The sequence below is a fragment of the Brachyhypopomus gauderio genome, unplaced genomic scaffold (assembly GCF_052324685.1).
Source record: "Brachyhypopomus gauderio isolate BG-103 unplaced genomic scaffold, BGAUD_0.2 sc64, whole genome shotgun sequence".
Lineage (NCBI taxonomy): Eukaryota > Metazoa > Chordata > Actinopteri > Gymnotiformes > Hypopomidae > Brachyhypopomus > Brachyhypopomus gauderio.
In genome coordinates, this window is record NW_027506885.1 from 497341 (window position 1) to 523081 (window position 25741).

The 25741-nt window shown below is 46.8% G+C and overlaps 1 protein-coding gene across 3 annotated transcripts; it reads right to left on the reverse strand.

The window, feature by feature from the left end:
* Positions 1 to 3888: 3888 nt before the first annotated feature.
* Positions 3889 to 24412, reverse strand: mmp11b (matrix metallopeptidase 11b). Of its 3 annotated transcripts, none has more exons than XR_013124905.1 (9): positions 24155 to 24412; positions 16671 to 16966; positions 10776 to 10919; positions 8899 to 9032; positions 8545 to 8792; positions 8198 to 8402; positions 6013 to 6273; positions 5547 to 5795; positions 3889 to 4271 (listed from the first exon to the last, which is right to left on the reverse strand). XR_013124905.1 is itself a non-coding variant. In XM_076988851.1 (8 exons), the coding sequence occupies exons 1-8, from the start codon at positions 24263 to 24265 to the stop codon at positions 5668 to 5670; spliced, it is 1527 nt and encodes a 508-aa protein (XP_076844966.1). In that variant the 5' UTR covers positions 24266 to 24412; the 3' UTR covers positions 4430 to 5667. The 3 variants fall into 3 exon arrangements, 1 of the variants encoding a protein (XP_076844966.1); XR_013124904.1 differs by lacking the exon at positions 3889 to 4271 and adding an exon at positions 4430 to 5440; XM_076988851.1 differs by lacking the exon at positions 3889 to 4271 and having other exon boundaries at positions 4430 to 5795.
* Positions 24413 to 25741: the final 1329 nt, after the last annotated feature.

Consider the following 25741-nt stretch of genomic DNA (forward strand, 5'->3'; position numbering starts at 1 on the left):
GGCCCACACCACTGGGAGGCCCACACCACTGGATGGCCCACACCACTGGGAGGCCCACACCACTGGAAGGCCCACACCACTGGGAGGCCCACACCACTGGGAGGCCCACACCACTGGATGGCCCACACCACTGGGAGGCCCACACCACTGGATGGCCCACACCACAGGGAGGCCCACACCACTGGATGGCCCACACCACTGGATGGCCCACACCACTGGGAGGCCCACACCACTGGAAGGCCCACACCACTGGAAGGCCCACACCACTGGAAAACCAAAACCACTGGGAGGCTCATACCACTGGGAGACCCAAACCAATTGCATTTGAATTAGAAATGAACTTGGAAGTCAAAAGAAAGTCTATAATGTAACATTTGACTTGGCTTAGTTTGGAGACGTCTTCAAGCATGGGCCCAGTCATCAGTCCGTTCTGATTGGGCGGATGAAGCTGTGTGTGTCAGCTGACCTTGACCTGCTTGCACCCTGCTGTCTTTCCAGCTTACACACTGTTAAGTATTTGCGTTTGAAAAGCTTGAGAAATATTTTGGAGGACTTCTCGTGTAAAATGCCGGGGGTTCGAGGGTCAAGTGGGAGCTTGCGTTGAGACTAGCGCGGACTTGCTCTGGTCCTGAAGACAAGCTCACGTTCCACAAGTTCAAGGCACAAATATAATTTCCACCATTCAGTGGTTAAAAGCTGCCAGAAACGTGTGGGCGTGGGCGTGCACGCATGTGTGCTCGAGTACCAAGGTGCTCACAAAACCCTCTCTGCATCTCTGCAAACGTGTTGACTGAAAAGCTTCCATGGGCATTGCTCTTGGAAAAGGTCACGTCACAGACTTGCAGTGATTAGCACTGGAGCATTGCACTGAGTGGACTGGACCAACGTGGTTTGAATTATGGGGGGAATCGGGAGTGTGTGTGTGTGTGACCCTGTTAATTAAGACTTGTATTTAAGGCTCAAGTCCACCAGTGTGTTAAGAGGCATTTTCTGTCTTTGTGTTATTTGAGTGTAATGGTGAGAATGTGTGGATGGAGTAGTCAAAGGGAGGGAGAAAAACATGTTTTTGTACTGTCCAGGTGTTGTGAAGGAAAGGAGGAAAATTAAATGAAATCATATATATATATATATATATATATATATATATATATATATATATATATATATATATATATATATATATGATTTCATTTAATTTTCCTCCTTTCCTTTCCTTATATATATGTAGTGAGCTCTTCTAGTGTTAGTGAGCACTTCTCCTTTGTGGAGATCCACCATCCACCAGTCACAGATGTGGCATATCAACATGCTAATTAGACACAATGATTTTTACATGTGTACCTAGCCACAATTAAACCGCCAGTCTAAAATGTGCAGTTTTACAGTATTGTGACAATCTGGGTCAGTGTCTAGTGTCATCACCATTTGCCTCTCGCAGTGCCACACATCTCCTTCAGTTGACAGGAACAGGAACCCGCTGTCGTACACACCAGTTCAGAGCATCCAAAACGTGCTCAAAGGGTGACATGTCCAGTGAGTGTGCTGGACACGCAAGAACTGAGATGTTTTTGGCTTCTAGGATGTGGGTACAGATCTGTATCATCACGCTGCTACATGAGGTTATGGTCATGGATGAATGGAGCATCAGTGAACCTCAGGATCTCGTCACGGTATCTCTGTGTTCAAAATGCCATCCAAAAAACGCAGCTGTGTTCATTGTGGAGGTGTAGTCCTGGGCTGGTGTGGTTACATGTGGTCTGTGGAGGTGTAGTCCTGGGCTGGTGTGGTTACATGTGGTCTGTGGAGGTGTAGTCCTGGGCTGGTGTGGTTACATGTGGTCTGTGGAGGTGTAGTCCTGGGCTGGTGTGGTTACATGTGGTCTGTGGAGGTGTAGTCCTGGGCTGGTGTGGTTACATGTGGTCTGTGGTTGTGAAGCTGGATGGATGTACTGCCAAATTACGCCATTGGAGACGGTTTTTGGTGGAGAAATGAACTTTCAATTCACGGGCAACAGCTCTGGTGGACATCCCTGCAGTCAACCATTTATCACAGCAAAGGACAAGCGCTCACTAACACAGATTTACACCCAATTGTGAACAAAATTTGAGAGGAAAAGCCTTAGATCTTAGAGTTTACCTCATGAAAAATGGGAGCAAAACCAAGTGTTCATATTTTTGTTCCGTATATGATCAATATATCCCTCTGCAGGTGTGCTCCTCCCCCTGCAGGTGTGCTCCTCCCTCTGCAGGTGTGCCCCTCCCTCTGCAGGTGTGCTCCTCCCTCTGCAGGTGTGCCCCTCTTTCTGCAGGTGTGCCCCTCCCTCTGCAGGTGTGCTCCTCCCTCTGCAGGTGTGCCCCTCCCTCTGCAGGTGTGCTCCTCCCTCTGCAGGTGTGCCCCTCCCTCTGCAGGTGTGCTCCTCCCTCTGCAGGTGTGCTCCTCCCTCTGCAGGTGTGCCCCTCCCCCTGCAAGTGTGCCCCTCCCCCTGCAGGTGTGCTCCTCCCTCTGCAGGTGTGCTCCTCCCTCTGTAGGTGTGCTCCTCCCTCTGCAGGTGTGCCCCTCCCCCTGCAAGTGTGCCCCTCCCCCTGCAGGTGTGCCCCTCCCCCTGCAGGTGTGCTCCTCCCTCTGCAGGTGTGCTCCTCCCTCTGCAGGTGTGCCCCTCCCCCTGCAGGTGTGCCCCTCCCTCTGCAGATGTGCCCCTCCCCCTGCAGGTGTGCTCCTCCCTCTACAGGTGTGCTCCACCCAGGTAATACCCATCCTTCAAGCAAATGCCACTTTCTCTCTCTGCAGGTCGGCAACAAAAGGGCGAACAGCATCGCACACCAAACCTCCAGGATGATGCTATGGTAGTTTATCATTATCACCAAACCTCCAGGATGATGCTATGGTAGTTTATCATTATCACCAAACCTCCAGGATGATGCTATGGTAGTTTATCATTAACACCAAACCTCCAGGATGATGCTATGGTAGTTTATCATTAACACAAACCTCCAGGATGATGCTATGGTAGTTTATCATTAACACCAAACCTCCAGGATGATGCTATGGTAGTTTATCATTAACACCAAACCTCCAGGATGATGCTATGGTAGTTTATCATTAACACCAAACCTCCAGGATGATGCTATGGTAGTTTATCATTATCACCAAACCTCCAGGATGATGCTATGGTAGTTTATCATTATCACCAAACCTCCAGGATGATGCTATGGTAGTTTATCATTATCACCAAACCTCCAGGATGATGCTATGGTAGTTTATCATTAACACCAAACCTCCAGGATGATGCTATGGTAGTTTATCATTAACACCAAACCTCCAGGATGATGCTATGGTAGTTTATCATTATCACCAAACCTCCAGGATGATGCTATGGTAGTTTATCATTAACACCAAACCTCCAGGATGATGCTATGGTAGTTTATCATTAACACCAAACCTCCAGGATGATGCTATGGTAGTTTATCATTATCACCAAACCTCCAGGATGATGCTATGGTAGTTTATCATTATCACCACCGTAGTTACACTGATACCCTTGAGCCAGACTATTACTAAACTACAGCAATCAATGCCAGTGCCTAGTGTTGCAATTAAACAATTCAGTTCAAACCACAGGAATTAAAAAGTGATACCTATAGGAAGACTGGAGCCAGTACATAGGTGTATCACTGGAGGATCGCTAGTGGATTATTAATTTTCATAGTAATCTAACAGTGACCCCTGTATTCTGACTCACAACGTGGTCTCACCAAGGACTGTAATGAACATATAAGATATAAGAGAAAATATAAACTTCAAAGTGGTATCTATGGTTGTATACATTTTTATTGGTTTCCACCAAGGGGAAACAAAAACGACAAACAATACTTGCTAAAAGGTGTCCAAGTGACTTTATTGCCTGATGTATCTTAAAGAGAACTGTTAAAGCTGGTGCACTCCTGGCTAACAGATGGTTGTTAATATCCTCTGTGGCAAAGCCTCGTGGTAACACAATGGTTCAGATCACCTCAAAGGACCCCATGTCCGCACTTACGACACAACGAACATGAAAAATGCAGTCGAATCACAGGCTGAGACTGTCCGAAAGGTGAAGGAGGGCTGCAGTCAGGACAACAAACCATGTGACTGGGTTCTGGAACGTTCCGTCATGTTCCACGCAGGGCAGAATGAAGAACACCCGGGTCCCATTTACACAGCATGACCTCTGCTCGGACATATTAGAACCAGAACCATCCAGCGTTTGGAGAAGCACCCCCTCCTTCCACCACCTAATGTAAACAACGTGCACTTCAGGATTTGAAGTTAGTCATACCGTGGACAGACAAATTAATTAGGAACAAAGAGTTTATGCCGTGTGCTTTCACATAAATAACCATGACGTTGTGTTCCAATATACTATGTATCTGTGATGTATTAACAACGGGTCAAAAGATAAACAAAGACTTTTATTGAGTCAAAAATATAAAATAATTTTTTTTACAATTCTATTTACATGGTAAATATGATTATGGGATTACGCAGAGACAAACACGTGGTTACATGACATGATTATAATAACAGTGATTTCAGGTTCATCTGCTGCTAAACCGTTCAGTATCTCAGCTGGCATGAAACACCCTAGCGCCTCATGTAATTAGTGGAGGAGGTCTGTTGTAGTCACTTGTCACAACACAGAGGAAAAGGATATCAAACAGAAAGCCCCACTGTCACCAGTGGTCAAACACGGGGCTGACGCCGTGGGTCCAGTGTCCTGCACTGGACCACCTTGAAACATCAGACACAACTCTGGAGGTGATGTCTTTAATGCCCAGTAGACATGGCGTCTGGACACTGGGGGAAGGTAAATACGTGTGTCGCACATGACGAGGACACAGAACTCATAACTCACTGCAGACGCAGCTGCTTTCTCTCCGTGATCACGCAGCACACGTACGATAACGTCTATTTCCTCGCACAGAACGATAACGTGCCTTATTTCCAGAGACAGCTGGGGTACATTAAGCCACCCCTGTATGTTTCATTTTAGCACCTTTGCATGTAAAACAGAAAAGAGTTCACTTCCTTTGATTTTCATAAAATCACATACATTATTATTATTGTTTTTATTTTGCATTTCACAATTGAGTTCTCTGTGACTACAATACTGAGGACAAAATATACAGAAAATAAATAACCGAGATCACCATAAGGAAAGAGCAAACAAACACTGCACAAACACTGAGAGTTTGGTGCCGTTCCTGAGAAGTGTCAGTGTCGTGTGTGGTTTAAAAAAGTCCCTGCTGGTATGTCACTAACACCGGGGACGAGGATGGAGACCGGGGGGGCGTGCTTTAATGCAGCACGGAGCAGCAGATAAAATGTTCTTAAGCACCTTGAACCACTGGCTGGACGTTGGCGAGGGTGTAGTTACACAGGTGAGGGTGTAGTTACATGGTAACTTTGAAAACAAACACAAAAAAAAAAACCGGTTTGATCCAGTGGTCTCGTGTGAAGGTTATATGCAGCGCTGTTGCTATAATGAGGCTCAACCCTGCAGTACATACCTGTGTGGGATCCTTGTTTACCCCAACGCACCACTTCCTATACTCTGTGTAACAGGCCATTTTAATGCTGGTTTTTTTGTTGTTGTTTCTTGAGCTGGGCCCATGTTGCCAGTATTTGTCTTTATTTATAGACGGAGGCAGAACATTTGAAGAAGTCCATGCCGATGAAACGTGGGTAGCCTTCCAGAGCCCGCACCTCCACCGAGTCAAACTTCCAGTATTGTTTCCCTTTCAGGAAGTGGGCAAAACCTGCAAACCCAAAAGAGAAAAACTGTTGATCTCATGCTTGGGGCAAACTACATCACAAACTGTATCAGGTACCGGCAAGCACAGTGTAATGACAGAATTGATATATCTTGAAATGAATAATGAGATAGGGTCTTTATTATGATTTTCAATATCCATAGTAAGTTTAGATCATCACTGTGAAGTCTGATGTAATGCAAACAGCTCCATATCTCGTCACCGTAGCGATCTTGGAAGGCTGCATCTATATCATCAGGGATTCCCCTCCAGTCCGCCATGCTGCGGGCATGACTGGTCTCCACCCGGTTCTCCTTTGGGTTGAAGCGCCAGTATCTGCCTTCCTTGAAGAAGTAGACCTTCTGGCTGTTGTCCACGCCCCACATTAAGGCTGCCTGGATGTCTGTGACAGGAAGTCCCAGCTGTTGCACTGAGTTGGGTCCTGCGATCTGCCTCTCTGCATCGTACACCCAGTAACTCTGGCCTGCACACACAATACAAGACACAAAGCACAGAGCTTCAGACAACTGCAGCAGACCAGTGGGACACACACATGTAGACAGTGTTACTCCTGATCAGGACACCGATTCCCAACAGCAGTGAAGTGTTAAGACCATCATAAAGCACATTTTGAATGTCACGTTGCGATGAACGAGGCAGGACACAGAGACGAGTACACTAACACACACGGCTTTACTCGGAATACGAGTAGACATGAAGACAGTGTACTCACACACATGGGACTCACAAAGACTAGCACAGGACACTATATATACTAGTATACTAACACACACAATATATACTAAACACACGACAAGCCCTGTGTGTAACACATTAGACCAGGGGTCGGGAACCTTTTTGACCGAGAGAGCCATGAACGCCACATATTTAAAAATGTAATTCCATGAGAGCCATACAACGTAAGTTGTTGACTGGGGGGGGCTGAGTAAAATGGACACAAATTAAGTATTATATCGCGATCGATTGATCACCAGTGGTTGGCGCCAGAGAGAACTAGTAACTCATTGAATCATAGATATGGATCAGAGGTAAATAAACTAGATTTTTTTTTGCGGCGTGAGAAATCGGAAGTGTGGCGTGAGAGCGTGTGAAGACGGTCAAATGCGTGTGTCTCACGCTCAATGCAACCCTGCAATATGACCAACCCTTTTAAAGTATAATAGGTCTCGGAATTCTTTTTTAATAACGTTGTTAAGCTGTTGCTAACTAATGATGAATAAAGAACTTCTTGCCAATAATGCGACTAATGGTTTTGCTGATGGCTTTGTAGTTGATACGTGGTGAGGTTAAGCTTCATGCAGGTGTTGAAACTTCCATCCGTTAAACGTGATCGTAGGTTGGTCTTAATGTTTTTTAGATGTGAAAATGACTGCTCACATACATACGCAGAGCCAAACATTGTCAGTATAGCAACACTCACACGCTGCAGTGTGTGGTATGATGGGAAGCGCGTTCCAGGTTTGGACAATCAGCTGGTCCGCGATTTATGTTCGCTAGCCAACTCTGCTTGCTGTCTTTCCAAATCTTTATTCAGTGACTTGAACTTATTCACCCACATGTCTGAGGCCTTCAGGTCAGCAGCTTGTAGCTCAAAATCTCTGACTGAGACACACCGGGGATGTAACTCAGGTCAGCGCTGTCCACTGCACACTCATGTGGATGGGTGATAAACTTAAAAAGACGAGTACGCACACGGAATTCTCCAACGCGCGCTTTACACCACCCACAAACGTGAGCGGCAAGAAATGAATGGATTGAAATACGTTTATATTTTAGCATTATTATTTTTAGTAAAAAATTGTCACCGAGCCATATGCACCCATCGAAAGAGCCACATCTGGCTCGCGAGCCATAGGTTCCCGACCCCTGCATTAGACTCACGAGACAGGTGAACACATATACAAACAACCACACCCACAGGAAGTACATATATGGCCATGAACAGATGCAGACTGCACAGACACACACCTGACGGTAGGGGTCCAGGGCTGTAGCGTGACCATTGTAAAGTGTGGTGTTAAGACCATCTTAAAGTGTAGTGTTAAGACCATCAGAGTGATTCTAGCTCTGCCATTTAACCCCCACATCCACATAAAACATTTTAACTTCATACATTTTGCTCTATAAACATGTGGATGCTGTTCTGCTGTTTAGAAAACCCACAAATGTTCCCTGTGGCTCAGGCATCTCTTGACAATGGGTCAAGATTTCATATAAATACAGTACATAGTAATTTGTGCTTTTAAGTATTAACAGCAGACTCAAACCTTTAGTACCAGTGACAGGTTCAGACTGTAAACGTGTAGATGCATTTACACTAAATATAATCACTGCCATGGAACCCTGTAGTTATATTAAAATAGTTAGTGATATCACACCCAGCGCACCTTGGAAGAACCAGATGTTTCCAGCTCTGTCCTCGAAGGCCGCGTCGATGTTGTCGGGGATCCCTCTCCAGTGGCGGGAAGCTAGCGCGGGGTAGCCTGCCTGGAGTTTCCCGTCACGGATACGCCACACGTAGCCCGACTTGAAGAAAAACAGCTCACCCCGGATCATGGACACAGCATCGAAGTCAGTGTGACAGGCATCGGGCTGAGGGAGGAAGAGACGGAGATGAACAGGTGGACAGGAATTGCCGGAAGAGCACAAGTGAGTCAGAGACACAGGAATGTAAGATTCACAATCGATTCCACAGACGTGATTTTCCATGGATCACGGTGTCGTAACTCCACACCTCAGTAATTATCTCATTGGTGTTCATAATGTTGGGCTTTCTAGGCCTGTGCGGTGGTCGGGGTCTCTCTGTGGGCCGTGTGCGTTTGGGTCCATACAGATACTGGATGCCTTTCTTATCGTCCTCACTGAGCTTCAGGGGGTAGGAGAAGCTGTAGAAGGGTGACATCAGAGCCCCGGGCACCAGCGAGTGCTGCAACCCCAGAACGTGGCCAAACTCATGGGCGGCCACCTGGAGAAGGTCTGTGCCTGGAGAACAGAGAGCCCAGAACGTTCCGTCAGAGAACGCGTCGCATACGGGGAAGTGGACGGAGATTTATAACAGCTAATGTGTGCTGGCTAACACCTCGCTCACCCATGTTGTTCCCCAGGGTCCACACCTCGTCGATATCAAAATGGATGTCCCCTTCCCGATGGCTCCTTGGGAAGAAGGCATGGGCCAAGATTCCTCCGGGACCGTCGAATGGCAGGTTGTCTCCATGCCAGTACCTGAATGTCACAGACAAGAGGCTTCATGCTGTGCTACAATGGAGGGCTTTATCTTCCCTTTACCATGGGGGCTAGCATTCTGGCCTGTCAGATGTCTGATAGGTTTCATCTACAGTGCTCGATGAGGTCATCGCTGGAATGTCTTTTAGGGACACACTAATTTACCCACAATCGCCTAATGAAGGTATCACCCGATCTGGGCAGAGACATTTTTGTAAAAGGTATTGGTGGGTGCTGAACACATTACCCATAAGGCACTGCTACTGAATTGTATATATACTTATTTAGGCATAAGAAGAACGATCCAGTGTAACTGATGGAAATGTAGGAGATGAGACGTGGGGATAAAGGAGAAACACTGAAACTTCCCGTCAGTGAGTAAGACAGTCCTGTGGTTTAAGACAGTTAAGACAGTCCTGTGGTTTAAGACAGATAAGACAGTCTTGCATGGTAAGACAGTTCTCTGCCTTAGGGAACTGGGTTAAGGTCATGGAGGGTTGGCATTGAGGAGCTGACTTGTGAACTAAGCCAGACGTGTTCACATCCACTATACTGTGGCAAGTCTGGACACATGCCCAGAGTATTTCTACCATATAAATGAAGGTTTAGTGATTGAGCCTTGCAGGCCAGGACACGCTTTATCCTCTGTAGCCCACATCATTACGTTCAGGCATGAACATCGGCATTTTCCTCCGTTCTGACAATGAGAGGCTGTCTTCCCTCAGCGCCGAAAACAAGGGAGTCTGAGCAAAGACGTGCGTTCTGCTCCCTATCAGCCTTTCGACAGGAAGTTTTACACCAGCAACAAAGAGCTAACATCGCAAGAGTGAATCTCCATGGTCTGTGAGGATGGGATGTGTGTGTGTGTGTGTGTGATGGCTTTAGAACACACTCAGTAGAGCAAGGTCTCTCTCTTCAGTAGAATCTTCTATAATAAATATTTATATTTATTTTCCACCCAGAAATAGTGAAACGAACGCTTTTAAAATCTGTAAATCTGACGTAACACCACTGCATGTCTGGGGTATGAGGAAAAGCAAAATCGGCAAAGGCACACCGAGCCAAAACAGCACAGCAACAAGTTTCGCTTCGCAACCTTTCACGTCAACGAAGAGAAAGGACGGAAAAGAGAGGGGGGTCTATGGCGGAGGGCAGGACAGCAGTCTGATGCATATGCACCTGGCAGGTGTGTGGAAGTCTGACCTCTCCCCTCACCCCTTCTCCTTTTACCGAGCAATCGGTGCACATGTGCATGCGTGCGTGCACGCTACAGGGGCAGCACAGATGCAGGACAGATTATCGGCCCCCGATCTCAGTCTGCCTTCCTCTGCTCCCACACCTCAGCGGTCAGAGGGGCTTCTGTGTTTGTGCAGTGGTTGGAAACCCACTCCCTTCAGTGACTGCAGCTGCACTGAGCACATGGTGTGGTTCCACTACACTTAACTTTACACACAGATGCTGGTTTTACCAATGAAAAGAAAAATGCTAACATGCATGCATATATGTATACATGTAAAACAATATATCTGTTTTAGGCAAACTAAAAAGTCACCTTAATTTAAAGTTAATATTAATTTCACATCAGTGAACAATTGAAACTTGTGAAAATGTTTTGGTATTTAATCAGCTGGAAGTGTTTTGGAAATTCCAAAACCACACAGCTGCCTTTGATATGACTGTGGAAAACCCAAACACCTGTTGTCCACAGGCCACGCGGCATGTTGGGGGAGAGAGGGGCTTTACCTGGTGAAGTCAATGTTGATGTCAGCTCGCCCACTTCTGACTTCTGTGAAGGTGAGAGGAGTGATGTCACTCCAGACCCGCAATGCCTCCTGGAACACCTGTCGCACTTTCTCCGAACGTATCTGCCACGGGTAATGTAAGATCCTGATGGTCACACACACACACACACACGCATGTGTGCACACACAAACACACACAAACACAGGAGTCCAGTTTGACCATGTTGTATCCACACAGCTGTGGTTCCTTTGCAGCGAATTGCATACCTGCTTCGGACTGTGTTATGTTGAGCTTTGCTGTGTTGGGTTGTGTTGAGCTGGACTGTGTTGAGTTGTGTTGAGCTGTGTTGTGTTGTGTTGAGCTGTGCTGTGTTGGGTTGTGTTGAGCTGGACTGTGTTGGGTTGCATGAGGAGGTTGTGTTGAGCTGTGTAGTGTTGCGTTGAGCTGTGTAGTGTTGAGCTGGACTGTGTTGGGTTGCATAAGGAGGTTGTGTTGAGCTGTGTAGTGTTGCGTTGAGCTGTGTAGTGTTGAGCTGGACTGTGTTGGGTTATGTTGAGCTTTGCTGTGTTATGTTGAGCTGTGCTGTGTTGGGTTGTGTTGAGCTGTGCTGTGTTGAGCTGTGCTGTGTAGGGTTGTGTTGAGCTGTGTTGTGTTGTGTTTAGCTGTGCTGTGTAGGGTTGTGTTGAGCTGTGTTGTGTTGTGTTTAGCTGTGCTGTGTAGGGTTGTGTTGAGCTGTGTTGTATTGAACTGGACTGTGTTGGGTTGTGTTGAGTTTTGCTGTGTTGTGTTGAGCTGTGCTGTGTTGGGTTGTGTTGAGCTGTGCTTTGTTGGATTGTTTGAGCTGTGCTGTGTCGTGTTGAGCTGTGCTGTGTAGGGTTGTGTTGAGCTGTGTTGGGTTGTGTTGAGCTGTGCTGTGTTGAGCTGGACTGTGCTGGGTTGTGTTGATCTGTGTTCGGTTGTGTTGAGCTGTGCTGTGTTGAACTGGACTGTGTTGGGTTGTGTTGAGCTGTGTCGTGTTGAGCTGGACTGTGTTGGGTTGTGTTGAGCTGTGCTGTGTTGAGCTGGACTGTGCTGGGTTGTGTTGATCTGTGTTGGGTTGTGTTGAGCTGTGCTGTGTTGAACTGGACTGTGTTGGGTTGTGTTGAGCTGTGTCGTGTTGAGCTAGACTGTGTTGGTTTGTGTTGAACTGTGTTGTGTTGTGTTGAGCTGTGCTGTGTTGAGCTGGACTGTGTTGGGTTGTGTTGAGCCAGGCTGTGTTGGGTTGTGCTGTGCTGACCCAATTAAATGAATTCTCTGATATGGGGACACCAATAACCAGGACAAGATAATAAAGGGCGGGGCAAACAGAACACAACACAGAGCAGCGGCAGGAACAGAACGACAACAGTAGAACCACATGGTGCTGGTGCCATGGCAACTGTGATTCCAGAGAAGGGAACCATGGCAAAAGAGATACAGTCATACTGTGTTTAGATGTCAGCACATCTGAGCTGATTTTAAATTCACACCCATTTTGGCCAAAACAATTTCAATGGAGTATTTCTACATATGTAGACGCAGGCAAGACAGATGCTCACAGGACCGGATAAGAAGATGCTTTAATTGAACGGGCAAATCCAAAAACCAAAAACCAGACCAGAGTCAAGACCAGACCAGAGTCAAAACCAGACCAGAGTCAAAACCAGGGCAGAGTAAAGACCAGGCCAGTGTCAAGACCAGACCAGAGTCAAGACCAGACCAGAGTCAAAACCAGACCAGAGTCAAAACCAGGGCAGAGTAAAGACCAGGCCAGAGTCAAGACCAGACCAGAGTCAAGACTAGGCCAGAGTCAAAACCAGGCCAGAGTCAAGACCAGACCAGAGTCAAGACCAGAGCGAAAACAGGTAACAAAACCAAAGGGGCAAAAGGCAACAAATCTGATAAACAGGCAGGATATCCAGTAACAATAGAGCCATCATGAAGATCTTACATGACTGCTCGGTATGCACTAGGACACTAAGGAAACGGCAATACTTCAATAGCAGTGAGATGGAATAGGAAACGTTATAGAGGGTAAGTGTGATTAGGTGCAGGTGACATCAATATTCAGGTTACACTGATCGAGGGGGACAGCGTGTAGTATTCTGGGTAGTAATTGTGGTTTTTGGCTAGCATGAAACATGACAATATGTCTCCCTCCTGCTATGTGACAAACAATAAGTCTGTGTGTGCATGCGTGTGTGTTTATGTGTGTGAGAGAGAGTGTGTGTGACTAAGTAAGAAAATCGAGAGGAATAAGAGAACCAGAATCACATTCCTGACCAAGTACATTTCAGTAAAGCTATTTACACGACACGGGCAAAAATTACATTTGGCTATTGAGATTAAGGTTACAGTTAGAAGAGGTCTCATGTGTGAATGACAGACGTATTACCTTCATGTCCTTAAATTTCCTATAAACAAAAGTGGTTGTGTGGGTGCGTGCACGTGTGTGTGTGTGTGTGTGTGTGTGTGTGTGTGTGTGTGTGTGTGTGTGAGAGAGAGAGAGAGAGAGACTGTAAATCTGAGTGGAGGCTTGTGGTTAATGCATAGCCTGCCACCACATCCTTCATATCCACCATATTCTTCTGAACTGCTGCCAGTGCATTTCTGTCGAGACACTCAGAAGAGCAATAAGTCATAATGCCAGCCAACCCCACCCTCGCCGCCATAGTGCATTCTCACACTCAACACCAGCTTAACACATTAAAAGGCTCGTGTACCCTTTTATTATGTGTTTAGGTCAACAGATAAAGAGAATTACACCCAGTTATGTGTGGGATGTTCTCCGCACCGTGATCTCTGGAGCAGAGCTGATGGGGTCACCCCACCTGTGACTGATGGAGTTACCCCACCTGTGACTGATGGGGTCACCCCACCTGTGACTGATGGGGTCACCCCACCTGTGACTGATGGAGTTACCCCTCCTGTGACTGATGGAGTTACCCCACCTGTGACTGATGGAGTTACTCCACCTGTGACTGATGGAGTTACCCCACCTGTGACTGATTGAGTTACCCCACCTGTGACTGATGGGGTCACCCCACCTGTGACTGATGGAGTTACCCCACCTGTGACTGATGGAGTTACCCCACCTGTGACTGATGGGGTCACCCCACCTGTGACTGATGGAGTTACTCCACCTGTGACTGATGAAGTTACCCCACCTGTGACTGATGGGGTCACCCCACCTGTGACTGATGGAGTTACTCCACCTGTGACTGATGGAGTTACCCCACCTGTGACTGATGGGATCACCCCACCTGTGACTGATGGAGTTACCCCACCTGTGACTGATGGAGTTACCCCACCTGTGACTGATGGGGTTACTCCACCTGTGACTGATGGGGTCACCCCACCTGTGACTGATGGAGTTACTCCACCTGTGACTGATGGAGTTACCCCACCTGTGACTGATGGAGTTACCCCACCTGTGACTGATGGGGTCACCCCACCTGTGACTGATGGAGTTACCCCACCTGTGACTGATGGAGTTACCCCACCTGTGACTGATGGGGTCACCCCACCTGTGACTGATGGGGTCACCCCACCTGTGACTGATGGAGTTACCCCACCTGTGACTGATGGAGTTACCCCACCTGTGACTGATGGAGTTACCCCACCTGTGACTGATGGAGTTACCCCACCTGTGTCTGATGGAGTTACTCCACCTGTGACTGCTGCTCTCACGCTGCTGAGCTGCTGTGTCAGAGAGCGGAGTGACAGAATTACAGTGTCTTATTATCAACGGCGGCCTGCACTGAGCCATTAGGCCGAGCCTCTGTCTCCAGGGGTGTATCGTGTTTACCCGCGCAGGTTCAGTGTCTGAACACCAGCAGTGCTCTCCGACTGGCCCGCGTTCAGCCTGCCTGTAACCCAGCGCTGTAATGCCTCCTTCCTCCGGGTGGAATTAGCCGCAGACGTCAGGAGGTGCTCACGGGGACATGCGTCAGAGCCTCCACCAGTCTCGGCACTGCAGAGCGTCTGCAAGTCCAGACAGGACCCGCCGGAGTAGGATAACCCCACACAGTACCGGTCTGGGTCACCAAAGAGAAGCTTTTACCTTAATCCTGATCTAGGGTCAGCTTCGGGTTCTTTGAACTCACACCTATAGCAATGAGAGGTGGAGGTCAGGCTGATCTAGGATCAGTGTCAACATGAACGTGAACCCTGGGAGCCCGAGCCAGAGAGTCACAGGCAGAGTCTAGGTGCTGCCAGACTCTCATTAAAGCTGGGGCCCTCCGCTGAGAGCCCGGGGCGTCTGCTATGAGGCACGACTCATAAATCCTCTCAGATCAGCTGCACAGGCCTCAGATCTGCTCCTGTGATCACCCCACACAGCTATGCAATCCAGTCCTGCATCAGCATTCTCAACTGAAGACAGACTTTGGAGAGTCCCATTATTAAAGTGTGCAAAACACACAGAGGAGAGAGAGAGGGACTGTGCAGATGACTCCAAAAACAACCTCCTGGAGACATTAGTCATTCGACCGTCCTGACACACGACTGACTCCCGACGGTTTGGTTAGAGTAGGGTTAAGGACAGGCAGCCATTGTGTGCATGTGCGTTTGTTTCTGTCTCTGTCTGCCTCTCCCTCTCCCTCTCCCTCCCTCCCTCTCTCTCTGTGTAAGAATGTGATGAGCTAGCACACCCTTTATCTTTCTGCCTTGTGTGTTTATGTAGGAAGCGTGGTAGGACAGAACAGGCCAGCCTTAAGTACTCAGCTCTTGAAGACAATGGATGGCAATGAAAGATTTATGGGTCATGATACCAGAACGTGGTTCTGCAAGAGCTTTTAATTGACGTACCTCTACTGGACAAACAACTTCTCCTAAACCCAAACCACCACTTGGCCCCTGATCTCCTGATTCAAGAAGGAGGAGAAATGTAACCATGTGTGTCCCACTGCCGTTACACACACGAGTGGCTCACAATACCACGTCCGCTCGGCCTGGGGTCATGACCCCGCTGCCCTCAAATTACAGGGCACGGCAAATGTCCGGTGTTGACCTCCGCTGACTGAGATGAAGAAGGCGAGTCAGTCAAAACATCAGGGCCGGACAGCGAGGAGTCCAGGTCAAAGGTCAGCGCGTCAATCATACAACTACGTAAAAAAGAAAAAAGCTGTGAAATTCTAGTGGACTTAAAGGAACGCCTCTTTGACACCCTGAGGAATGACACTACGCACTCGGGGAAAGGATCCGGGTCCGAGAACACTGACTAAATCAAACACAGGCTTAGTGCGTAGAGCAAAGTGGATATGCAGCTTTGTTTTGAACTAGCGGTGAAGAGGCTCTGCAGTTTTTAATTAAGAGGTTATAAAGTTGGAAGGAATAATTACTTCTTTAGAACAGTCAAGAGATACCGTGGCACCTCTGACTGCCGGAAGATCTCGTACGTGAACTATAAGATCCAGGTGAGACGTTCATATAATGGCTGGATCTTGGGTGGGCTACAAACGAGGGTGTCTCTGAGGTGCAGTAGAGGAATGCTGTCTGGGCCCAGCCAGTACTGGTTCCCATACGCCATTCTCACCTGCTGTGAAATATCACTTACACCAGACCCTTCACCGGCACGTTAACACGGGGCATAATGCAGCCTAGCTGTCTGTGATGAGGAGAGCTGTTAGGACAGAAGAGGTACGCTCTGATATGGCCCGAGGGGCCTAACCCGCCCGGGGCCCGAGACCCCATCTGCAGGGGTCCGAGACCCCATCTGCAATGCCATAACACTAATGCGTCATCGCGAAGTCATGCTTTTCATGTTACTCATCTAAGATATACCTACAGACATGATGGAAAAGCCACTTGCATGCACAGTAAAAAAAAATTTAAAAAAAAGTGTCTCTGAACATGTTGACATAAAGACGTTTTTACTTGTAGGTGAGGTCCTTCTTATTCCAGCGTCCGCCAGCTAGCACAAAGCGCTTGTGTCGATGCTGCCCCGCGTGTCGGCCCCCCCTCGGACCGGGGTCATAGAAGGAGGCGGTGGCGAAGATCTTCCTGGGGTAGTCCGGCACCCCGCATCGCGGCCTCTTCTGTGAATCATTTGCGTCGTTGGGCGTGGCCGAGAGGGGCGGATCCCCCTTTGCGTCTTCTTCCTGGATGTCCTGAGCCTGTGTCAGTCTTGTTCTTTTCTTTAGGTCGTGTTGTGCGGTCTTCTCTGGCCATGCCTGTTAGTCAAAGACAGAACAAAGTCAATCATCTATGCTAGCCATCACTTCAGTCTGTACAAGAAGTACAATAATGTACTTTGCAAGTGCAACTCAAGCAATCATTCATGGTCACTGAGAAACCGCAGAACTCAAGAGAACTTGGCCTGGAGTTCATGGCAACTCCTGCTTGGTGCTGGAAGACCAGCTATTACATAACTGCATTTAGGAGTCCAACTGGAGTTTACATCAAAGTACCAGGTTTTATCACAGCAAGAATTATCACAGTCAATTTCCCCTTCCAAAGTCAAAAGGAAATTGCTTTGTTAATTGGCTGGGAGGAGAGATGACTGCAGGGGAAAGTATGATAGTCTATTTCTCCACCCCACCCCCACCCCCATACCCCCCATACCCCTCCATACCCCCCATACACCCATACCCCCCATACCCCCCCACCCCCATACCCCCATACCCCCCCATACCCCCTTATCCTCTTTGCCCCTCTAGTTGCTTTAGTACAACTTGCTGAGTTCTCTGCTGCAGTTTCAATGGGTTATGGAGTCTCTCTCCTTCCCCACGACCGCACCCCTTCTCTCTCTCTATCTCTCTTTACTTTGCTCTTTCTTTCTATTTTCTTTTTGTTTCTCTCTTTTTCTCTCATGCCATCTCACTCCATCTCTCTCTCTCTCTCTCTCTCTCTCTCTCTAGTGTCCTAATGACGCAATAGGGTAGTATAGGGTGAACTGTTCTCTTTAAAGGTCTTTTTAAAATGCTTCCGCCTCTCGGGGCCTTAGGGAGACTTCACGATTGATTTAAGGACATGCTCCATTTCAGCTAGGATAAAACGTGAGGTAAAAAAGCCAGGAGACTGCAGTGAAACACACAATTTCACTTCTGATGGTTTGAATAAAGTTTATTCCAACAAACAGCATTAACCACCAAATATAGGCTCGTGTGTTTAGACACATATCCTCAATGTGATACTGTTGCAAAAAAAACAACAAAAAAAATTAACACGATTCTCAATAACAGTCACTTCCACAGATGAACAGCTAGCACTGGACTACCAAACCACTATGTTTGAAGGGTTTATCTGAGCAGCACTGCTGAGGTAGCACGCGATCTTTACATGCTGTACCATCATTAGCGGATTGTGTGTGCAAAACTGGCTATAATCAGCACTATATCTAAATAACTAGTTTGCTTCTCCATGTTGACTCTCTCCTAGGTCAACATGGATCGAGGCTCTTTACAAGTGTTTACCGATTTGGTACTTAACATGGCAGGATAAACTCCAGTGTTTACTACAGGGTTCTTAACATGGCAGGATAAACTCCAGTGTTTACTACGGGGTTCTTAACATGGCAGGATAAACTCCAGTGTTTACTACAGAGTTCTTAACAAGGCAGGTTAAGCTCAAGGCCACTTGAGTAAGCGTCAGAGATGGCAGAAAACCACAAAAGCATCTCTATTTCCACAGGGGTCAAAGAGTAGAGGTCAAGGTGTAAATCAGCAAAAGCAATTCCAGCAAGGAAGAGCAAACACTGACTCCCATTACAAACAACAACAACAACAAAAAAAGCTAGCACAGCAAGAGAATCACTTCAGAATTGCCTTTGAAATTACAAACATCTTTCAGCTGTACTCTGGGTTACTTTTGGACACTTTTCTAGGATTAGTCAGTGAAAAGAAACTCACTAACGCTTTGTCAGTATTGGTCCTAGTACTGTTACCTCAATGTTACCTCAAAGTTTGTGATAGATGCACTGTTATAATTTAACAGATTTGGTCTTTCTTATGTAGCCTGCTGGCACTCAGACTCAGTCAGGTAATAATGAGGTGTTTGGTGTATGCTTCATGCACTAGTTTACCTGACAGAAACAGAAACATGACAGAAAGTACATGTTACTAGAGCTGGAGACAACTTGCTTTAGCTCAGAGGTGCTGGGCACGTGTCCTTTAACCTCATCATTACGATCACCTCACAAGCACCATCATCACTACAGCATTAAGAAGGATTTAGCATGAATCATACGTGTCCTGAACAGGCGCAGAGATTGGATCAGAAACATCTGTGAGGAGCTCTGAAATTGAGTGTGTGTGTGTGTGTGTGTGTGTGTGTACGTGTGTGTGTGTACGTGTGTGTGTGTACGTGTGTGTGTGGGTGTGTGTGTGTGTGTGTGTGTGTGTGTGTGTGTGTGTGTGTGTGGGTGTGGGTGTGTGTGTGTGTGTGTGGGTGCGTGCGTGTACGTGTGTGTGTGTGTGTGTGTGCGTGCGTGCGTGTACGTGTGTGTGTGCATGTGTGTACGTGTGTGTGTGTGTGTGTGCGTGTGTGCGTGCGGGTGTGTGTGTGGGTATGTGTGTGTGTGTGTGTGTGTGTGTGTGTGTTACCTGGGGACCGATTTTAAGTTAAAAATGGTTCATTAAAAAGGCAGAGCATAACTAGGGGGTTTCTGCATCGCCATCACTCATGCATGGGCAGATTTTACAACATCCACCTGTGTGCAGTGAGACAGGTGAGGCACCTGGTGTCTGGCCTCGTGCCTGCTGACTCCACCCTTCTCCACACTGCTGACTCCACCCTTCTCCACACTGCTGACTCCACCCTTCTCCACACTGCTGACTCCACCCTTCTCCACACCGATGCCCATAATGTGCATTCCTGTGCTCGCCACACTTGCCTGAATGTTTCTGACACCCGCACTACCCTCACACTGAGGCGTGGGAGGATACACACACACACGGTGAAGGCTCATGAGGGTGTGTGTAAAAAAAGATTTGATGCATCTGGAAACAAACAGTGTCAGAATATTAAATGGTGTCAGTTACCCTTGGCTGTGTTGGTAGTCATCTGATAAGAACAAAGAGACTTTAGCAAACTTTAACACATGCCAAATAAGTTCACCAGCTGAGTATTTACATAGCCAATGATATCAGACAACCCTGAGCGTTCACTGAACCCATGTACTGATTCAGGCTTGAGGAGCATTTGTTTGGATCTGAACTACATCTCTGAATCCCTGTTTGTAGTGTACAAAAGTGCTGAATTCTGAATGACTCCAGCCTGTGTTCATGTGAGACATGTCTGTAAAGAGACTGCATGTCACGATGATATAGTCCAGAGAGCATATTCTCTCTCTCTCTCTCTCTCTCTCTCTCTCTCTCTCTCTCTCTCTCTCTCTCTCCTTCTCTTTTCAGATCCAGCTCAGAGCATAAAGAATTTAAAGATGCGTGTGTGTGTGCATGCGTGTGTGTGTGTGTGTGTGTGTGTGTGTATGCGTGTGTGTGTGTGTGTGTGTGTGTGTATGTGTGTGTTAGAGTTCCTGGCTTTGTTCCCACTCTACAGGGCTTTTGAGGATAACTACCTTACGGATGGCAGACCTCGAGCGAAACTGTCTAGGAGGCTGTCTGTCTACTCAGGTGATGTCATCTGTTCATCCACTGTTCATCCAGAAGCAAATGCACCAGGTGTGGGGATATACCTCTACTCCCCCACCACACACACACACACACACACACACACACACACACACACACACACAAACACACACACAGGCTCCACATCTGTACTTATGCTCACTATATTACTCAGCGGGCTCTTGAACGCTGGGCTCACAGCTCTTCTGATCTGAGCACTCTGCCAACTTACTGCCCATTACAGCTTTTGATCCAAGCCCATTTATGACGCTGCGGTCACCACTTTCCCCCCTCTCGCTGTGACAGGGCCCCTGTCCTGTGACATGCACAGTGGCTAAAGACCACAACACTAACACCTATCAGCAGCTCACGCATCCTCTCGCAGACAGAACTGGGCCTCACTTGAGATAAAAAAAAATTCTTGCCAGAGGAAATTAGACTTGGGTAAATATTTACCCATAAACCCCCTTCGAGGCATCTGCTCAGCTTGGAGGTTGTATACACAAGTGAAATGGTTACGCCACCAAGGGAGCCTGTTTTCACGGGAAACAGGAAAAGGACCGAGCTGATGGGAGATGATAGACATGAAGATCTCTCTGTCAGTAGGACACTATGAAGAGCTGAGAGTGGTCAGTAAGTTACGTTAGGTCCTGTCAGCAGTCAGTAGCTTAGGTTAGGTGCTGTCAGTAGTCAGTATGTCAGAAGGTTACCATGCTGGTGTCGGACAATATTGCGGATGAATGCAGTTATGAAGAAACTACACAGCAGATGTAATGTTGCAGGATAAAGTGTTGCATGTGTAGACGTTTAACAAATGCAGTTTACAGTGATTTCTGTATACAATGTTACAACACTACAAATGGTCCGGGTTAAGGTTACAGTTACTTTCCTCCCAAAGCATTAAAACTTGTATAATTATACACATTTCCCCAAACCTGTATTATTAGTCAGATTAGTAATCAGATAATTAAATTTTGCATAATTTAAGGCTGGAGATCTCAGTGCACTTGATGTGATGAAACAGCTGGATTGTTCTATTTAAAGCAAGATCTAACCATTCTTTGTCTTTGCCCTGAAGGCAACACTACATCACTTTGTAGTGTACTACAGTGTGCACTACAGCTGCTGGGCCCAGTCTTAAGATGAGTAACTTTAGATGAAATCATCTCAGACTAAGCTTTGTGTGGTCGCCATCATCCAGGGCAGCAAGAGACATAGCATGGTAGTTAACGCAGGCAAGGCTAGCCCCTCAGTGAAAAATGATAGCATGACAGTGCAGACTTTCTCTCCAAATATACTGCATTAAAATCCTCCCTAAGCTGCAATTATCCAAACAGGTGAGTGCATGTTTAGGGATTGCACCGATCACCGATTCTATTCATCTCTGTCTCAGCCACTGTTTAATGAGTATGAACTACCTAGCAATTGCACAGCCAATCACAGGGAAACACAGCCAAGCACAACCAAGTACTGCCAATCACAGCCGGGTACAGCAAAACACAGCCAAGCACAACCAAACACAGCCAATCACAGTTGTGGCCCCTCTCCAATGGCCCTGTTTTTGGTTCCTGTATCTCCTTTGATAAGTGGTTTGAGTTTCTCAAACTTTTTGTGGTGGTTTTTTTTCTAGTGTTCTAGTGCCCTGAATGATTACTTTACTGTAGTCCCTCTGGGGAGCGTTCCCATGGAGGTTTAGCCATGCTCCAGATAACATTGTTTAGATTATTAGTGGACTGAAGAATGTTTAGAGAAAACCATTGAAAACCTTTAGGTATGTGCTGAGATTTTATGATGATTCGTACAATTGCTGTCTAAACCAACTATAATATTAACATTCAAGACTGCTAACGTACGTAATACCCACAGGGTATCCGGTTTACACGTATTACACATCTGCAAAAACTTGCGGTGTTTAGTGATCCAGCCCAACGCCATGCCAAAGCTGAATTCTGCAACTTATAGAGTCGTTCATCACAGAGTTATTTGTGCCGCACATTTAATTCAATTACGTTAAATTTGAACTGATTGCTTCCAAACGCCAAGCAATCTCATTAGCTGACATCTGCCAAACTACCCCGTCTTATTCCTCTAACTTGCATATGATGTGTGCACATCTGTCTTGGATTGCATCGCAGATGCTGTGTGTCTTTTGTTTTGTTGTGTGGGTGTACAAGCTGCGATGCACCCAGAATGCCCTCAAGATAGCCGACCACTCCGCGCTGTTTTCATAGGGGGGGATTGTGTGAACGTGGCCACGGCCTCTATCTCTCTCTCTCTCTCTCCTTCCCTTTCCCCCGTCAGCAAACACACGGCTCGGTATTGTGTGCGGCATGCCAGACAACTTGCCCCTGCCTGCATAATCTCCCACTGCTGCTTTGTCAACAGTGGAGAACAAATTGAGCCCACATGCTAGGAGCATGCTAGTCTGTCGCTCCACATTCGCCAGTGAGTCCGAGTTTCCTGCACAGACCTCTGGGATTTGGGGTTTTTTCGGGGGGGGGGGGGGGGATGGTTAAGAATTCAGAAGCAAAGGCACTTTGACGCGTGTGTTCTGCCTCTCTGGGTGTGACGACTGTCATGTTGGCTTGTGTCCGTGTCCATGTTCCGCTCAGAACAGTGGACGGAGGAGAAACGGAATGCCTTATTTCTCTTACATGTGAATTCATGCATTCAAATACATCATTACTACTCAAATACTAACATTTCATTTGGGGAACAGCTTTGGACTTTCCTCAGCAATCTCCTGCAGGTCTTGGTTAGTCTTCCCTAAGCCCAGACTGGGATGTTTCTGCACAGCCATGTCTCAGTGGTCCGTGGATTAGCAGAAAGCACAGACTTGGCCCAGAGGCGGAGCTGCACTGTGCTGCACTGTGCTGGACTGTGCTGGACTGTGCTGAACTGTGCTGCACTAGAGCTCATCTTGCAGCCTGGTCTTTATCCCAGAGAGGTTTTCAGCGCTGTGACGTGTTTGGGTAGCCAGCACTCCACAGTTCGGCTGTTGACCTGTTTTGTGCAGAAGGGGTAAATTGTGGAGGAGGCACGTCACACTGACCTACAGACCTGTGTCTGTCATCCCCAAACGTATCATTACCTGAAAGACACTCACATTTTCCAAAGTGCACATGTGTTCCTCCTCTTAAGCAAATGCGTGTGTTTTTGTCCTGGTCTTATCAGACACATCGTTGATTACAAATCATGTTCCCGGATGTCAAACTGGCTTGTTAGGGGATCACAGTGCTGTAAAACGTTCTCCACCCGCCACATAAAACAACATTTTATTGGACAAAACTTCTATCTGTGCATTCATTATTGACTTGCAGGGCAGTAAAAGTTCCGTGGATGGCACAACCCTGTTGTAAGTTATGTAAGCACGAGGGCTCTTCTTTCATTTGAATTAAGTCTTAAACTCTTACAAACTCTTCAACAACAAATCTGTGAGAGACTCCATGTCCACTGCAGCCATTATGAAAGCACTCTGTGCGTATGTTTGCCACTGAATCAGATTACCTGACACGCCTAACGGCCAAAATAGTTAATCTGCTGCAGTAGCTGGTTCTGTTGACACTGTAGTCTTATTGTCTTATTTGTGCCAATAATGGAGACATAAGATCCATATTTAAGCGTGCTTCCATATAGGCTGACAAATATAGGCTGACAAAAAGTATTTTTATATATACAGTATACATATATACATGTATGTATTTATGTATGCATGTATGACAACGAAGCGTGGCCGAAGTCTCAAATAAACAATATTTCAAATATATTGCAAATAAACAATATTTCACTCACCACGGAGTCCTTGCAGTTTTGCCTGTTTCTTCCGTCCGGCACTGCAAGGGAGTGAATGCACAGCGCGCAGCAGAACGCCAGTGCAGCGGAGACGAGCCGGGCTGCGTGCATGGTCTCGCGATCGGAACACCACCTGCGCGCGTGCAAACTCTGGAGCGGGGAGAGACAGGGCGCGCGCTGCCGTGCTTGCGGAGTGGTGTAGTGAAGGAGTGCGCGCCGGAGGGGGAGATTTTATACGCTCTGATTTCTTTGTTCTCTTTTCTTCAAATTGCACTTTTTTATGGGCTGGAGTGACAAGTTCACAAGCGCCCACGTGATCCAATTTCATTCGTCTAGCGCGCGCCGTCGCGCGAGGGGGGTCTGCGGGGAGGAAGGTCTTCATCATTCACGAGGCGCACAAAATGTGTGTTATTGTGAAGGAAAGTCATGAAATAATGAAGTGTTTCTTCTTCTTTAATCTTATTGTTGTTGTTGTTGTTTTGTCTGCAGCAATGAAAGCGTCGTTATTAAACCAGTATTACTGAATCAACGTGTAAAGTTTAGGATCATGAAGACGTCTGAATTTGTGTGGTCTTATAGTCTTAAGAATTAGAAGTCTAGCACGAGCTTGCTAGCGCTTCAGAGATGTAATTTTCAGGGCACTATTAAGTGGCTTCTTATCAGTTGAAGTGCACCTTCTTCAAAATGTCCTAAAACTCCAGTAAGACCACATAGGAAGCCCTGGGGGGGGGGGGGGGGGGAGCATTCACTTAAGCCCTCTCAGACACTATAAAATGTAGCACTTTTTTTTGAAGTCCCAGCTCTGAGTTTGGCACAGCCCAGAGAATGGCATGCTTGGATAATGTCCCCTGACCTCAAAACACCTGACAATGAGAAGATCCTCAAATGCCTTTGGTTAGATGGCATGAACAGTGTCATTACTGCTGAGTTCACTGTTAAGGAAATAGTCTGTTTGGAATGCATCAGTAAATTAAAGGGCTGTCGCTGATCTCTTTAGAAGAACACTGGTCCAGTTTGTCATCGAGAACATTTCCTCACCATGGAGATGGTCCTGTTTGCAAGTCTTAGCCCAGTGGATGGAGACTCTTTGGTACCTTAACTGATCCCCCATGGCTTTGTTAAAAGTATACTCCAGGAACTGATGGGGAAGCATGTGGATAAATGACCTAAAATTAATTAAATTCAAAGTACAGCGTAATGCAGTGGATATAAATTATGTTGTAACATGCTTTATTAAGAAACAGAAGTTTACCACATGTTTAGCTCATTTCCAATTACCATTTAACTGCATTTTACATATTTACTACCTGCTTTAAACATTTTACCTCCTGTTTTTGCTAGTACTGACGCTAACCTCAGTTTCATCCTTAGTCCAAAGGCTAATTTTACCTGAATCCTGAATTCGGCTCTACCCATGTTGTATATTTTAGATTGTCAGTTGAGTTTCTCTGGATATTTTGTCATTAATCTAAGCGTTTGGTTTCCTCTTGATTAGTTTGTGTAGTAGTCATCTCTGTAGTAGTCTCATTCTGCTGACTTACAAACGACAGGTCTGTGTGGTAACACAAGACGAACTGCGTGTAGATA